This window comes from Sorex araneus, chromosome X, assembly GCF_027595985.1.
Source record: "Sorex araneus isolate mSorAra2 chromosome X, mSorAra2.pri, whole genome shotgun sequence".
NCBI lineage: Eukaryota > Metazoa > Chordata > Mammalia > Eulipotyphla > Soricidae > Sorex > Sorex araneus.
In genome coordinates this window covers 18,833,666-18,851,723 of record NC_073313.1, presented here as the reverse complement: position 1 = coordinate 18,851,723, position 18,058 = coordinate 18,833,666, and the positions used below count along the sequence as shown (strand labels likewise).

The following is an 18,058-nucleotide window of genomic DNA, read 5'->3' as shown; positions in this document are numbered from 1 at the left end:
GTAAAAACTATTTGCTTCCAAAACAAAAAGTGAAAGTCACTACCACTAGAAAACCAAAAAGGAAGTAGGGTAATTTCAGGACCAGCGATGTGGCTCCACAGTCGAGCACTCACCTAGCATGTTAGTTGGATTACTAATACTGGGAAAAGGAAAAAGAAAAGAGAGCTTCTCCGAAGAAACACTGAATTGAGCTCTCATTCTGCATTTAACCGCTCCAGCCGATTCCCTCAATTTGCAAGAGGGGCTGCCCCTGTGTCCTTTCCCCAGAAGGAATGAGAAAATGGACGTATCAGGATGCAGAGAGAGGAAGGTATTGGAGCAGGGCCAGGTCAGCTGGTACAATCACACCAGGTGCTGAGATAGTCCAGTTCTTCATTGGCCAGCCCATATGAATTAGTCCCTATCTTTATTATACTACTGGGTATGAGATAATCCTTTCTACAAATTCTTTTTTTGGGCTTGTGGGGTTGGGTCCACATCTGGCAGTACTCAGGGGTTATTCCTGGCAGTGTTTGGGGGACTGTATGTAGTGCCAGGGACCTGTGATCAAACAAATACAGTGCACATGTTTTATCTCACATACTATCTCTCTGGACCTGATGACACTTAAAAACTTTTTTTATTAAATCATCATGAGATAAACATTTACAAAGTTGTTCATGACACTTTTTGAAAGCAGCATTAGCACCAAGAAAGAACTGGGATCAGATTAAATATATATGATCTTTATAATAACTATTGATTTGCTTATTTTTATACAATAAACTCTAAGATAAAACAAACATTTTTTTCGGTGTTATGCTGTAGGGAAATGAGCCAGTATATTTCTTTTGCAATAAAAGACCAGTGTGATTATTTAAAAAAATATATATATATACATATATATAATGCAAAGACAACATTTTAAGTAGTCATTGATCCCAAAGTATGACATCTTTCGAAAAATTACCTTCAGGGAATAATATACATACTCTAGCTATTGTTATCTTTTTCAAATTATTTTTAAATTCTTTTATTAGAATTGAAACTACATAAACCAATCTTATTTCTTTATAGTCACCCTCATAGTATTTACATACACTTTATTTTTAATTAATAGAATGGAAACAGTTTAAATATATTACATGCAACATATAACTTAGGGAATCCAGAAATCATTGTCAATGTAATGTGGTCTGAGGGCAACTGGAAACAAATACTAAGCAAGTGGAGATACAGTAGTCTTAGTCCAACTTCACTATTATCCCTAGGTCTTTAGAAAACTCAGCCAGCCTTCATGAGTTGTAGTTCCCTCATCTATAAAATGGAGATGATAACTTCCATACTTACCGCAGGGGCTACTTTGGAATTCAAATGCATAAGATCACAGGAGACTTTTAACACACACATCTTATGATCCATGCTAGTTCTAATTTAAAGATCCCATACGTTTATATCTTTTTTTTGGCTTTTTGGGTCACACCTGGCGATGCACAGGGATTACTCCTGGCTCTGCACTCAGGAATCACTCCTGGCAGTGCTGGGGGACCATATGGGATGCCGAGGATCGAACCTGGGTCCGCTGCGTGCAAGGAAAATGCCTTATCCACTGTGCTATCACTTCAGCCCCATTTATATTGTCTCATAGATTCATTCATATAACCTTATTTACACCAGACTTGGAGAGTGTGAGCTAGTTGTGAAAATAGAGGGTGTCAAGGACAGCACAGACAGGGCCAGGAAGATTGCTCCATAGTTGGAAGCCTGTCTCATGAGCTGGGGGAGAAGGCAGCTGGAATAAAGAAGGGATCACTAAGACAATGATGGTTGGAGAAATCACTCAGGATCGGAGATGTGTGCTGAAAGTAAAGGACCAAACGTAATAACCTCTCAGTACCTGTATTGCAAACCATAATGTCCAAAAGTAGAGAGAGTATGGGGGAAATTGTCTGCCATGGAGGCAGGGGGAAGGATGGAAAGGAAGGGGTATAATGGGGAGATTGGTGGTGGAGAATGTGCACTGGTGGAGGGATGGGTGTTGAATCATTGTATGATTGAAACTCAAACATGAAAGCTTGTAACTGTATCTCACAATGATTCAATAAAAAATAATTTTTAAAAAGAATACAAATGCTAGTAGATGTGACTTATAGTAACTGTGGTAGATTAGAAAACCATGGAAGCTTGTTATGAACAGTGTGTAGTGCAGTAAACTGGAAACATCTTTTCAAATTTCCTCTAAGACAACTTTTTAAAAAATCATGTAACCTACTCGCCTCTGTATTTAGGAGATGGTATTTTATTAAATACATATTCTTGTATCATAATTATAAACAACTACAAAGGAGTATAGTTTCTATTGCATTGTGAATATTGACAATTAAAAAGAAAAATGTCACATGATTCTCCTAAATATGTCCAAGGACCCTAAATGTCATAGTACTGTGATAGTTAACACCTTCCTCCAAAGAAATACTGAGTAAGTGCTGAAAAAAAAAAAGAGGGTGTGGCTCTACCAGACTTAGAGCCAAGGAGACAGAGCATCAGCAACTCTCCTGCTGGCCAGAGTGTGGAAGCAGGAGGAGTGAGTGGAGTGGCCTTGCAAGCAGGTCTCAAAGGGCTGATAAGCAAGTCCAGAGTACCCGAAGGAAGAGCATGCAAGAGTGGAGTCACCCCCCCTGAAAGGTAAACCCTCAATAGGCCCCTGTGGGTCCCCAGGATGGTCAAGGGGGGTCACAAGGGAAACTTGTGTCAGTAAGACTAGGGGGCCAGAATGAAGGAGACAGGTTCAGAAGGGCGCCAGAGCCAGAAGAAGGTGGAGACACACAGCTTGAGAGCCTGCGTGTGGTCTGGCGGGGGGAGGCGGAATTGGTTCTTACTAGGTAAAGGGGAGCAGACATTCTTGCTAAAGTACACCATCACTGGCACTTAGGGGCACTTAGGCACAGAAAGATTCCATCTCTCATACTCTTGATGCAGAAGAAGAAACAATTGCGGCTCCAACTAGGGAGAAGCTTAAGCAGCAAACAGAAAATAGAAATAACCCTAGCACTCGAGGAGATCCAGCTACCAGGGGAAAGAGACAGACCAAGCAAATTTGCTCATGTCCTGTCCCCAGATGGGCTGCAGGCTGGAGGAGACAGAGGAGAATTTATTTCTTAAAATTATTTCAAATGGTCATATTTAATATTAAAATGACTAAAGAAATATAAAGAACATAAAATTCCATACTAACATGTTCACGGACTTTTTCGTGATTTTTTTTTCAACTCGCTCACCTCAAAGGGCAAGGAGACGAAAATCAAGGACACCGACAAAAGGCAATATGATGGCAATCAAGAAAGAATGAGTAAGAAATTAGAGTTGCGAGCCAAGAAAACGATGTGCCAATAATAAGCATTCCAGAATCAGGAAAAAGAAACAGATGGAGAAAAGGCAATAATTACAGAAATAAGAGACTCGGGAATTTTCTGTGGTTAAAAAAAGACTTCAGCTTGGAGTTTGAAGGAGCTTAGGCCTCCTTTGTACCACATATAGGGAGAGGCAGGAGTCTCCTTATGCCGCAGGTCTTAGAAATGGCCAGATCGAAAGAACAAGTTACAGCGCCGGGGACATAGCAGGGAGTTGCTCGCCTAGTACATGGATGATCCGGGTTCAATCCCTTGCATCTCATATGGTCCCCAGAGCCAGCCAGGAGTGATCCCTGAGCACAGAACCAGGAGTAGGCCCTGAGCACCATCAGGTGTGGCTCCAAAACAAACAAAACAAAATATAGAAGAATTGACAAGTTACAAAGGTAAAGTAATCAGCCTGCACATCAGACTTCTCACGTCCATTAGAGAGAGGTCAAGAAGAGAGGAAGAACAAAGGTCAGTGAGCCAAGAATTCTATATGGTGATATAAAAGATTGGCAGATCTTTTATAGGATGGAAGGAAGAAACAAATAAGTAATGCCACATAAACGATAAACATGTATTAATTATTTCGGCTTAGATACAGTTGTTGGTTTTTTTTTTTTGCTTTTTGGGTCACACCCGGTGTTGCACAGGGGTTACTCCTGGCTAATGCACTCAGGAATTACTCCTGGCAGTGTTCAGGGGACCATATGGGATGCTGGGAATCGAACCCAGGCAAGGCAAACACCCTACCCACTGTGCCATTGCTCCAGCCCATAGACATGGTTTTAGGTAAAAAAGAAAAGCACACACAGAAGTAAACAATATTAAGTTCCTGTATTCAAGGAGCTTGCATTAAAAAAAAATAATACCTACAAGCCTCATAGGGAAAATATTCAAGAAAACATCTAACTAACAAATAGCAGTAACAGGAAAAAGATCTGAAGTTTAGGGAAAATTCAACAGGAATGAATACAGATGTGAACAATGAACCTTGCTTGCATTTAAGCACCAAGGAAGGATGCTAAAAATAAAAAGACATATCCTATGAAGGAAAATCTAATAATGCTTAAAGCTAAAAATATGCATGAGCAATAGTTGGATTTGCAGGGGAGTTGAGGAGGGAAATTTTTCTGTACAAATCTCATTTGAATGGGGGATATACATGGAAAGTGTGAAAATGGATCCATTTACTGAAATATAAAAGAGAGAGGGTAATAATGGAACAATAAAGCTACAGCTATTGGAGAAATATACACATGTATATTAGCACTGTAGCACTGTCATCCCGTTGTTCATCGATTTGCTCGAGCAGGCACCAATAATGTCTCCATTGTGAGGTTGTTGTTACTGTTTTTGGCATATTGAATACGACACAGGGAGCTTGCCAGGCTCTGCTGTGCAGGCGGGATACTCTCGGTAGCTTGCCGGGTTCTCTGAGAAGGATGGAGGAATTGAACCCGGGTTGGCCTCGTGCAAGGCAAACGCCCTACCTGCTGTGCTATCGCTCCAGTCCCAATGTCAGGAATGGGAAAGTAACCACAAGGAGCTGGGAAGCACAGTAAAAGTGCCAGCGAAAAACTATAAAAATGGCAACTATATCGGAACAGCTAAAAGGAAAAGGATGAAACAAAGTAAAAACAAATAGAAAAGTTGAAGAGAAGGGAATTTGTCGAAAATATCTATTGTGGGGCTGGAGCAATAGCACAGCGGGTAGGGCATTTGCCTTGCACCCAGCCGACTCAGGTTCGATTCCCAGCATCCCAAATGGTCACCTGAGTACCGCCAGGAGTAATTCCTGAGTGTATGAGCCAGGAGTAACCCCTGTGCATCACCAGGAGTGACCCAAAAAGAAAATATATATATATATATAATATATATAGTGGTTCTAAACATGAATGGTAAATGGGAAAGGGTTAAGTTCCCCCATTAAATACCCAAAGACAGGATCTATAGTTTGTGAGATAAAAATTAGGGCTTGAGGGTCACCTCAGCACAGCTGGGCAGGAGAGATCCTCCAGGGCCAAACCTGGAAGGGCTGGAGAGGCCATAGAGTCCTGGGGACCAAACCCAGTAGGAATGCACCCTAGTTGCTGTACCAGCTCCAGGCCCCGAGACACAGCTCTCAATTCAATAAAGTTTTGACTTCATATGTTTGTCTAACCCACACAAACGAGCCTGGCAAGCTCCCCGTGGCATACTCGATATGCCAAATACAGTAACAATAACAGGTCTCATTCCCCTGACCCTGAAAAGAGCCTCCAATCGTTGGGAAAAACAAGTAAGGAGAGGCTGCTAAGATCTCAGAGCTGGGACGAGTGGAAACATTACTGGCACCCACTCGAGTAAATCGATGAACAACCGGATGACAGTGATACAGTGATGCTTGCTTAAAAACATAGCCGTGAAATATGCAGACTGAATTATTGCTCTAAAACAATACTGACGCTTTCATTACTATTGATTCTCTCTAAAAGCTAAAGGCTCATTCACTACCTCTTGAATGTGAACTGGGCTTATCTGATGAATAGAACAAAAAAGTAGAAGGGATGCTGGGCAGCTTTGATTCCTTCTTCAGGGGCCACTTTTAAAAATCTAATTTCTTAAGAGAAATACAGTCTTTCAGGCATATCTTCTTTCTTTAACAACAAAGGCATTTCAGACTATTCATTTTCATTTTAGTTTCCATGGAGCCTCCCATTGAACTTGCTATTTTACTTTTAAGTTCCCCTTTGAGCCAATGTTTATTAAGAGCGGAACATTTATTTTCCAAGGGACTTGAGTTATTTAAATCATGCTCTTCTTATTTATTACAAATTTTTTGACTTGTGATTTGAGGATGTGTTCCAGGAAATGTTTCTGTTGTTTGGTTTGGGGGTCACCCCCTGTGGTACTCAGAGGTTACTTCTGCTGTGGTGCTGTGAGGTCGCTCCCCATGTGCTCATAGACCCATGCTATGCCAGGGATGGATCCGTTCCATATGCAAAACCGGAAATGCTTATTATTTTGAATTCATTAAGGACTTCTTTGTTTTGTGTTGTTTGCTTGTTTGGGTTGGGGGAGGCACAGCTGGCAATGCTCAGGGGTTCTCATGGTTCTGCACTCAGGAATCATACCTGGTGGTGCTCGGGGGATCATATGGGATTCCAGGGATAAAGCTGTGTCAGCCATGTGCAAGGCAAGTACCCTTGTACTACCTTGGTAGTACAAGGTAGTACAAGGTTGTATTAATACCCTTGATAGTACCCACTGTACTATCTCCCCGGACCCTGTTAAGGAGTTATTTGAAAGTAAGTGCCTGAGAAATCCTTATAAATGCTTATGTGAAAAATTTATTATGCTCTCTCTTTGTACGGTGCAAAGTTCTTTGTATATCTAGAAATTTTAATTCATTGGTTATATATTAAAACTTTTCCTTATATTTTTAAGGATATCTGTCTAAATATACAGGTTGTCTACTGCAATGTGATGAATTATGCCAATACCCAGGGACTTAAAACTATAAGCTTCAGTATCTTAAAATTTCTGTGGGTCAGCAATTTGAGTGAAGCTGAAACGGGCTGTTCTGGTCTAAGGGCCAGGAATGGCAAACCATTAGCCAGGACTGCAGTTATCTGAAAGCTTGGCTGGGGCTAGAGGCTCCACTTCCAGGATTGCTGCCTCCTAGAACTGGCAGATCCAACATTTCAGTTCCTTGTCCTCAGGGCATCTGAGTGCTCTTTTGGCACAGCAGCTGGCCTTCCTCAGAGTAAGTGATCCCAGAGAGTGCAGCAGGAGGCTATTTTCTTTCATGATACAGTCTCTAAAGTTGCTCAACAGGGAATGCAGAGACAGTACAGTGAGTCGCCTTGCACAGCTTGCCCAGGGTCAATCCCAGCATCTTACGATCCCCTGAGCATCACTGGGAGCAACCCCTAAGCTCAGAGTTGGAAGTAAACCCTGAGCACCGAAGAGTGTGCCCCCCCCCAGACAAAAACAAAGAAAGTCGATAAAAGGGCACAAGGGATGCCCCTCAAGTGCCAGGCATGCATGCACCAAGCTCAGGGTTGCGTGTCCTAACCCTCAACATTGCCAGGTGGGAACCTGGTGGCCACTGAGCCCTTGAGCACCTCTGGGTGTGGTTCCACAACACTTAAATTAAAAAGTTAGAAAAATAACAATAAAATCCATCTGATAAAATAGAAACTGAAATCACTGACATAGAAAACTGAAAGGAGGGGCCGGAGCGATAGCACAGCAGGTAGGGCGTTTGCCTTGCACGTGGCCGACCCGGGTTCGATCCCCGGCATCCCATATGGTCCCCCAAGCACCGCCATGGGTAATTCCTGAGTGCAAAGCCAGGAGTAACCCCTGAGCATTGCTGGGTGTGACCCCAAAAAAAAAAAGAAGAAAACTGAAAGGAAAGACGAAAGTCTAAAAGGTGAATCATCTCTAAAAGAACCGGGGCTGGAGAGACAGTGCAGTGGGTAAGGTGCTCATCTTGCATGCACCAAACTAGACCCAAGTTAGATCCCTGACACCACACCGGCCCCCCCAGTTCTGGGCAGGAGTGATCCCTGAAAAAAAAGCCAGGAGTATACCCTGAGCACCACTGGTGTGTGTGGCCTTAACCTCTCTTCTGCCAAAATAACAACAAAACTACAGGAAACAAATAAAAGAACCAACAAAATTGAGAAGCTCATGATTCTGATTAAAGATAAGTGAAAAAAAACAAAAAATAAATGCACAAGATTAATGATTAGGAAGAAGATCAAGATATTAAATAAATAAATAAATAAAAGGATTTTACATAAAGAATACACTATTGAGGTCTATGGCATAGTGTTTTTACAATCTAGAAAAATGGAGAATTTCCTTGGAAATTAGAAATGACCAAAATGGATTCAAAAGACGTAGAAAACTTGAGGAGGGCATTGATTCCAAGAGACTTTACAGCAGAGCTCTATCTCAATTTTCAAGAGCAAATAGTTTTAATGTTATTGAAACCAATGGTTCCCAACTTTGGCTGCATGTTATCACCACTTGGAGAGCTTGAGAAGTCCCCAGGTGTCCATCAGAATTGGTGTGGGTGGGACTCAGGTCTATCCATATTATTTTCCAATTCCTTGGGTGACTAGAATATATACCTACATTTGAGATCCAAGTGCTTTTTTTTTTCTTTTTGTTTTTTTCTTTTTGGGTCACACCTGGCAATGCACAGGGGTTACTCCTGGTTCTGCACTCAGGAATCACCCCTGGCGGTGCTCAGAGGACCATATGGGATGCTGGGAATCGAACCCGGGTCAGCTGCGTGCAAGGCAAACGCCCTCTCCGCTGTACTATTGCTCCAGCCCTGAGATCCAAGTGCTTTATTTATTCCAAACAACAGAAAGAGATTTAAAAAAAATCATTCCAATTTATTTCATGAAACCGGTATAACTTTTTTAATCAAAATTTGAGACGTTCAACAGATAAGAAGAGAAGGAGCTGTCTCCCGGGACTGAATCTCTTGGATATTTAGGTTTCTGGCTACAGAGATGTTGCTGGGTTTCTTTCAAAGAAGAAAAACCTGGCTATCACCCAGTCCTCACTCAGTTTTACTAAATCGGACTTGCTGGCTTATTCTGCAGCTGCTACACAATAAGCCATCTATGCTAGGGAAATGAAGCTGACAAATATATAAAACTCAGGGCAACTATGGCTCTGAACTGCATTCAGATGACCTGCAGAGAAGGAAATACACTAAATTACCTTGAATAGGAAAAAACAAAAATGTTGCCCTGAATCCTCACCTAATTCCCAATGAAGCATTTGTTAACAGGCATCTGGAAGTTCTCCCAATTTGGAGAGAGCATTTCCTAAAGGGATGTCAAACAATTATGCCAACTCCAGACACTAACTCCATATTAATTTGATTTTTTCCTTTGGCAAACCTTATTTTAGAGAGGTCTGCTTTTTTCTGAATTTCTTCATCTCAAAAGGAGAAGAGTTGACTACTGCGGTGATGTGAAAGGAATATCAGCATAGTAACAAAGAAAGTCTTTTTCCATTTTCTCAACTAGAAAAACATGGGCATTGGGAATGGATATTAGTGAGGAAGAGAGAAAAAGAGAAAAGAAAAGTGAGGTGAAGAAGCTTCAAGAGCAGTTCAAGGTCAAGTTCTTTTGCTTTTCTGCCTTTGTGCATCTTGTTTTCAGCTTCCCGAGGACTCTACTCACAGTATCAATTTAACCAACTGATTACCCAGTACATGATCTCTCATTCAAACTTTCTATTCAACAAGGCAAAATATCTTGTAATTTCAGTAAGAGGAAGGTTCTGAATTAAGTATTTCAAGTTGGTGACTCTAATTAAGCAAAGGTGGCTGAATAAAATGAACTTTTACAGAAAGTAAAGTACAAAAATTTGACCTAACTCACACTACAAAATTGCTTCACTAGATGACATTTAAAGCCATAAAAAGTTGAGGTGCCCTTCTCGCAAAGGTCTGTCATAGTTAACAATGTGGCTCCCACAGGAAATATTCTCTTCAAACCCAGTAGAACTATGAGGTGAAAATGTCTGGCTTAGCTTTGAGGTGCTAAATGACAGGCTTTTGTCTTTTATTTATTTTTTCAAGAACAATCACACATCAAAGAGACCAAAATTTCCAAGTAAATTAGCAAAAATAACCGTTGGTATAAATCCCATCATGTATATCAGCACACCCCCCCAAAAATAATATGTGAGAATAAAATCTTTTCCCATTCCCCAAAACTTTTTTTTCATGATTTAGGCATTTGCTAAAGTACTAAAATTATTTGAAGGGGTTGTTTTAGGTATCATCTCTTCCAGGAAGCCTTCCTGATGTTAGATGCCTCTTCAATGTGTTCTCTTAGAGCCCCCTGCTTGTTCCAATCATACCAGAGCACACCCTAAACTTTCTTTTCTTTTGGTTTTTGAGTGAACCCAGCTGTGTTCGGGCTTACTCCTAGTGTTGGCTCTGTGCCCAAGGATCACTCCTGGGAAGCCATTACTTCTTCCTGAATGGCTTTTTCTTTTTTCCTCCCATTTCTTTCACCCTCCATTTCCTAAGACCCAGTGATGGATACTCGAAGTGCAAGCATGGCTGAGCTGAATTTTCCTGGTCACTGACACTTACTACTTTAAAAGCTAAACTACTTTGAACAGCACTTTAGCTCTTTTGGCTGGGAATTTTGAAAATGTGTCATTTTGAGCTCTGGGCTTTTTTTTTTCTCCCTTTCCTTTTTTTTTTTTTGTTTGGACTGCACCCGGCAATGCCCACCTGGTCCTGCATTCAGGAATGACTCCTGGCTGTGTGCTCTTGGCTTCTTAACAGAGTACTTACCATAGAACTTGAAATTTCCATGATCACAGAGGTTCATCAACCCAAGCATCCTCTCGGGCAACGATAAAACACTCTTTCTGGTACTACACAGGGCAGATGATTGAATTCACGACTTCGCTGTCTACCTTGTTGTAATACCAGTGGACCTCCTCTTTCTATTGGGAAGAACTTGAGTTTTTACCAGTGAAATTGCATCTGCCATGGTCTGGGTAGCCAGGTAGGTAAATGGTAGAAGCTGTGTGTAAGATACGTTGTCATTCACTGGCTTTGACTGAGAACTTCAGACCTAGTCAGTGAGTAAAGGCCTTGTCAGTGAGTAAAGTTCACTGGCTGTGTGAGAGCAATTTCAAGAGCTCAAAGACCCTTTCCCCCTTCATTCTGGATGCTAGCAATAAGTGAAAAGACCTATGCGTGGGGAAGGGGGAGTCTTACTGCTCTTTGGATTCATGTAGAAATGCTGTTTCCACAGCGGTCTGTAATCATGGTTTTAGATCTTGCTATACAACCCGTTATCATTCCTCATCTCTACTTTGTGTAACAGATAAAATGGGGAAAGTCAAACGCAGGCTTTTGTTGAGTTACACAGCCGTTGCATCGACCCTTTCACTTCCTGCGTTGAACTTAGAATGCTCGTTGCCCATTCTCGAAAGCTCACCGGCTTCTACTCAGACACCATTAGTGACGCCATCTTTTCCGTTTCACCAAGTGGACACTTACTGCTGTCAATAATCTTCTCTCGGTTTCTCCTTTTGAACGAGGCAATTTCAAGATTCTGCTTCCTTCCAAGATGCATCTTTTCTTTTAACGTGTTTCTCACTCAAGCCTGCTAAAATTCCAGTGCATGGCTTCCTTTGGACTTCTGGTCACCTCTCTTCCAAATGGCACCCTCACCTCTCTGTACCCAAATCCATCCCAAACGACAGCGCCCTGTTCTCTCATTGCTGGACACTCACGCTCTACTTCCTGAACACTGTTGCTGGTTAACTTCCAGAAGATTTCTTGCTTTCATGTGAGTGCTATATATTCACCTTTCGTTCTTTTTCTAGTGCTGTTCACCACCCACCTCCTCCTGTTCAATCTTTACATTCGCACTTTCCAGTTTTATATGTTCCCTATAGTTTTGGTGACAGAGTTAAAGAACATGTCGGCATTTTTTTTCTTTTCTCTTCTGTCTCCTAGAATCCTTTCCCGAAGCACACCTTAATCACTTCAACATTCTGTCAAGGAATTGAGTTCTCTGCCTCAAAAGTGACTTTTCTCACTTCATTTACTCACCTACTTCCCCTTTCATATATGTCCCCAAATCTCCAGAGAAACAGTCATCAGGTTGCCTGCTGGTGTTTCCCACAGGAGGAGCCTGTCCTCCTACTTCCTCACACCGTACTTGTCAACAACAGGAGACCAACTTCTGAACTTTTATACGGCGCTTTGCACCAGCCAACACATTGCAATCCCTTAACTGTGTCACCTCTTGACACTTTCTCACCAGTCCATGCCTCCGCCTCTCCACTGCTTTTCAATTCGACTAGTTGACACCACATTTTACTGTCATGAAGTTTCTTTCTGAGGCTGAAGCAATAACACAGCGGGTAGGGCATTTGCCTTGCATGCAGCCGACCCGGGTTCAATTCCCAGCATCCCATATGGTCCCCCAAGGACCTCCAGGAGTAATTCCTGAGTGCATGAGCCAGGAGTAACCCCTGAGCATCGCTGGGTGTGACCCAAAAAGCAAAGAAAAAAAAAGAAGAAGCAGCAGAAGAAGAAGTTTCTTTCCATCTTGAAGTCGTTCAGAAAGACATCCCTCTCAAGACTAGGGACCTCATTCAAACTGCTGCTAGACTGGCCATTCTCATAGACTTGCTGAAATGAATGCCTCACTTCTCCACAGGACCAACACTGCGGGGTGAGCTGGGGTAGCAGCCTCCTGCCCGCCAGCCTTAGGTCAAAGCTGCTCCTTTTGCCAAGCCCTGACTACACTTCTTTCCCTGCTCCTCTCTTCTTGGTTCCGGGGCTGCTCCTTTGAAACGGGGCTTCCCACATCCTCAACGTTCTCTTTCTCGAACTCAGCAAATCCCACTGTGACCTGTACTCGGGCACATCCTCCCCTAGGACTACGCCCGCTACAACTCCCTGCTTGCTGCGGCCCCTGCCCCATCTGCCGGCGCCCAGCTCTGAGAGAGCAGGCCAACGCGTCAGCCCTGCCCTTGCTCCCAGTTACTCGGCCCATCCTTTCGGCCCGGCTGGAGTCTGTGGTTGCTCTCCAGCATCGCTCTTCCGCTTAGCAGGCTGAGCTGCCACCAAACAAACCTTTGCCTGGACTGATAGCAAATCTGCTTCCTCAGCCGTCCCCTGCTTCCTCTGACTCTACTCTTTTGACTATCAAGTTCTAGATTGTGGCTTAGGAGCCACTGTGATCTCCATTTGACAAGTCGGTGACAAGTGCCAGATGCAGCTATCCACTCCTGATCTGTCCTTCTCTGTTCCCTTCCATGCCTCTATACAGGATGTCACTGTCACTGTCACTGTCATCCCGTTGCTCATCGATTTGCTCGAGCGGGCACCAGTAATGTCTCTATTTTGAGACTTCTTGTTACTGTTTCGGGCATATCGAATACGCCACAGGGAGCTTGCCAGGCTCTGTCGTGCGAGCAGGATACTCTCGGTAGCTTGCTAGGCTCTTGGAGAGGGGCGGAGGAATTGAAGCTTGGTTGACCGTGTGTAAGGCAAACGACCTGCCGCTGCGCTATCGCTCCAACCCTGTGCAGGATGAATGGAATAAAAATCTGGAGGTCTGATTATAAGCAATTACTTTTTAAATTAATTTTATTATTATTATTTTTTCTTTTACTTTGGGCACAGCCAGGGGTGCCCTCTGGGGATGCTCTTGGCCGTGCCTGGACCCGCTCAGCTGTGCAGGGCATCACCCAGCGCCTCTCCCAGCGCTATTGCGCCTGGCTAGGTTTTGCCCCCCACCCAAGTCTTATTTATGGGGCCACTCAGATGCACAGGTGCTCTGGGGACCCAGCTACACCTGGGAGTCTACCTGCCACACAGTGTTGGCTCTCCTCCCAGCTCCTGCTCAATATTTTCGCCTGTTTTGTTTTGTTTGGGGGCCACACCCAGCGGTGCTCCAGGGCTCAGTGCTCCTTGGAGCTCAGGGCCCCTATGGTGTTGCTTTGGGATAGGCTGCCTCTCACTGCCACTTTTCTCTTGGCTTTATCCTTTCTTTTTGGGTTTTTTTTTTTTTTTTAGCTATTCCCAGCTGGTTACTTAAACTGGTTTCAGTTTCGACTTGAGCTTTATGTCCACTAGTTGGGCTGTTCGTGTTTTCACGTATTGTGTTTCCTTCTCGGCTAGCTAAGCTAGTACTCAAAATCTTGCCTAGTGTCTGAAAACCTGGGCTAGAGCGATAGCATAGCGGGTAGGGTGTCTACCTTGCACACAGCTGACCTGGTTTCGATTCCACCGTCTTTCTTGGAGAGCCCGGCAAGCTATCGAGAGTATCCCGCCCACGCGGCAGAGCCTGGCAAGTTACCCTTGGCATATTCGATATGCCCAAAACAGAAACAACAAGTCTCACAATGGAGACGTTACTGGTGCCCCCTCGAGCAAATCGAAGAACAATGGGACGACAGTGCTACAGTGCTACTTTTAAAATGCTTTTGGATGGTCTGGAGAGAGAGTACGGGAGAAAATGCACCTGCCTTGCATGCGGTTGCACTGGATGTGACCCTAGTTTGGATCCCCAAAAGCACATAGATTAGTCGCATGGAGTGACCCATAAACACTATCAGGGCTCACTTCTGAGCACTGAGCCAGCTGTGGCCCCAATCCCTCCCTCAAAAATGCCTTGGGATATGTTCTTTAATTCCCAAGATAACCTATGGAACGGACACTCAAGAATTTTGTGGCTAAACTTTTCAAATTGAGTTCCTGGGGTTATGTGACTTAGGCGCTCACCAGCACCAAAGGGTAGATACGATGAGCCATTGTCGTCAGCTGAGAATATTTTCTCAGAGCACATCAGAAATGTCTGTGTTGTTGTGCTCAATTTAACATGCTAATTGTGGGAACGGTGGAAATGGCACGTTCACTGCGAAAGAGAGCTGGGGTACCGCTGTGAAGGCGGAGATCACCTCAGGATCAATTTTTTTTTTTTTGCTTTTTGGGTCACACCTGGCGATGCACAGGGGTTACTCTTGGCTCATGCACTCAGGAATCACCCCTGGCAGTGCTCAGGGGACCATATGGGATGCTGGGATTCGAACCCGGGTCGGCCGGGTGCAAGGCAAACGCCCTACCCGCTGTGCTATCGCTCCAGCCCCAGGATCAATTTTCTATACATAGCCTTCTAACAAATGGATACGTTACTGGCGCCCACTCGAGTAAATCGATGATGAACAACGGGATGACAGTGATACAGTGATACAGCCTTCTAAGAACAAACCTGAAGGTTCCGACTAGTGGCTCAAAAGATAACCGATTCCAATAGAGGAGATGCAGAGACGGAAATGTAAATCACCACAAACATTTTGGGGAAATGTTATGGCACTACCTCAAGAGGCTGAAGCTAGAGCTACCATACAACCCAGCAAGACCAATTCTGGGTGGTTTTTTTAAAATTTTTGGGTCACACCTGGCGATTCACAGGGGTCACTTCTGGCTCTGCACTCAGGAATAACCCCTGGCGGTGCTCAGGTGCTCAGGGGACCATATGGGATGCTGGGAATCGAACCCGGGTCGGCCGCATACAAGGCAAATGCCCTATCCGCTGTGCTATCACTCCAGCCCCCGAAAGCCCACAGATATGTGTATATATAAATATATATATGCCCCAAGGTTTATTACAGCATAATTTACAAAAGCTACAACATGGTAGCAACAGGAGGTGCCAAGAGGTGGATATTTGGATAAAGAAGATGTGGTTCCTATTATATGAGAGAATGTCACATAAGAACACTTTAAAAGATAAAACCGTTGCCATTCCCAGCAAAATGGAAGGAGTGTGAAGGACTGATGCAAACTGAAGTCAGAAGGAAAAAGACAAGTATTTGGACTATTGCACCCCCGTGTACACTGTAAGGATATAACATTGATGAGTGGTGAAAACAAAATAAAAAGACAAGCCAGTTGCTATTGGTAGCAGAATTGAGGTGACCTGAAAGGTGACCTGAGAGGTGGTGTGAGAGGGGTCCGCTTGGGAGAGGAACGCCAACCAGGCAAGAGATGCAGAGCCAGCCCAGCTGCTGTGTGCCCTCGGCGTGAACTCACACAAGCCAAGCACAGAGAATAAAGAGGGGCGGGAACTCCGGAGGAGCAACCGAGTTCATATGGAGGAGCAGGGTCAGGAAGAGAACAATCGGGAATGATCCGTGGGGAACGCCTCCATGCACAACTAGTGTGCAGTGAAAGAGAGACTTGGTGTGGCCACGCTCACTTTTTGTTTTTGCTCTCTTAGCAGGGCACCAGAGATCAAATTAGGGGCCTCAGACGTGTGAGGCAGGCCCAGTAGCGCAGCTCCGCTCCTGCCATCGCGCCCACTTTTGAGCAAAATAATAATAAAATAAAACAGACTGTTTCTGCCCCTCTCTTGCGGCATGCTGGACATTTAGGTTCTTTTGCCTGTGACTGTTTGGGGCCACACCTAGTGATGCTCAGGGCTTACTTGTGGTTCTGCACTCAAGAATCCCTCCTGGCAGTGCTCAGGGGACCATATGGTACTGGAGATCAAACCTAGGTTGGCTGTATTGCAATCCACAATGCTCAAAAAAGGCTGGGGAGGGAAGGAGAGAGAGAGAGAGAGAGAGAGAGAGAAGAAAAGTGCCTGCCATAGAGGCAGGGTGGGAGTAGGGGGCTGGAGGGAAACTGGGGACATTGGTGGTGGGGAACATACACTGGTAAGGAACAGGTGTTGGAACATTGTGTGACTGAACCCAATCATGAACAATTTTGAAACTCTGAATCTCATGGTGATTCAATTAAAATAAATAAATAAATAAATAAATAAATAAATAAATAAATAAATAAATAAATAAATAAATAAATAAAAGAGTCTCTTGCCCCCGCACCAGGCTGTCTTCACCGGGGCCCCTCAAGGGGGTGGGCTGAGTCTCCTTCCCTGCCCCAAGCAGAGCCCCCTCGGTCGAGGACCTCTGGAACCCAGCCACAGCCATGCTCAAGGCCCCTCACCACATGATCAGACGAGCCTCACATATGAAGGAACCGGTAGAGGAACCCAGGTGTGTGGGACCCGGGGCTGAGATCTCCAAGCCTGCTTGGATCGAGACTGGGTTTCTTCCGCCCAGATCCTCCATTTTCCAGTAGCTAGGCAGTCACACCCAGAAACTGCCCCCGGTGCCAGTAATCCCATCAAAGGCCAACATCCAGAGACTATAAGACCAAGTTCCCGGAGAACCTCTTGAAGAACCTGGCAAGCTACCGAGAGTTTCCTGCCCGCATGGGAGAGCCTGGCAAGCTCCCTGTGGCTTATTCATATGCCAAAACCAGTAACAATGATGGGTCTCATTCCCCTGACCCTGACCCTGAAAGAGCCTCCAATGTGGCACCGTTGGGAAGGACGAGTAAAGGAATGGATACCCAAGTTAACTCCCATAAGTATAATAAAAATCTCTATCATAGATTTAAGAAAAAATACCTGGATTGGCCACATGCAAGTCAAGTGCCTTACCTGCTCTATTATCCCTAGACATTTAGGATCTGTTAAAGATCATACAAACAATTAGGCACAAATGCTAATGGCAAGAAGGATGACCTTGATATTGAACAAAGGTTCAAATTTAAAATTTTTTTGAGATACGTGTAAATGAGAGTAAAAGGACCTTTGAACTTCTTGGATGAAACTGTCATATTACATCAGCATTTTTGCATATCCTTACTAAAAGCAATTTTTTTATTCTGTCCTAGAACCTCTCTCTCCCAACAAAATTGCAAATACTTAGCGAAATAATCATTTACCTTATAGAAGATCAAAAACAGATCATCAAGTTTCCCATGCAAATCACCTGAAATGCAAATGAAAAAAATAACTATTTAGTAGGGAGTTGGGGGTGGGGCAGGGGAAGTGCTTATTTCATTAGAAATTTTAAAACAAATACTGCTGATATTCTCTAAGCATTTTCAGGGCATTGGGCTTTTACCCCATGGTGACATTAATTCAACAATGATTTTCCATAGTACTCATTCCCTTTCTTCTAGGGAACAGAATTCCATATTACAGTGCTGTTCGCTGCTGCCATTTCAACAGTGTTTATTTTATTCTGTTCAAAACACTGCATTAAGGGTTTATGTGAACTGTCTTGTTCAATACATACAGCCACTCAATGATTTGGGTATTATT

At 43.8% G+C, this 18,058-nt stretch overlaps 1 protein-coding gene across 1 annotated transcript in view; it reads right to left on the bottom strand.

Moving 5' to 3' along the window:
- PPEF1 (protein phosphatase with EF-hand domain 1) overlaps positions 1-18,058 on the bottom strand; it is a 126,746-nt gene that overhangs the window by 47,663 nt on the left and 61,025 nt on the right. The window contains exon 9 of the mRNA XM_055120136.1: positions 17,677-17,723. Coding sequence (XP_054976111.1) covers positions 17,677-17,723 — 47 coding nt within the window. The remainder of the gene's footprint in view (positions 1-17,676; positions 17,724-18,058) is intronic.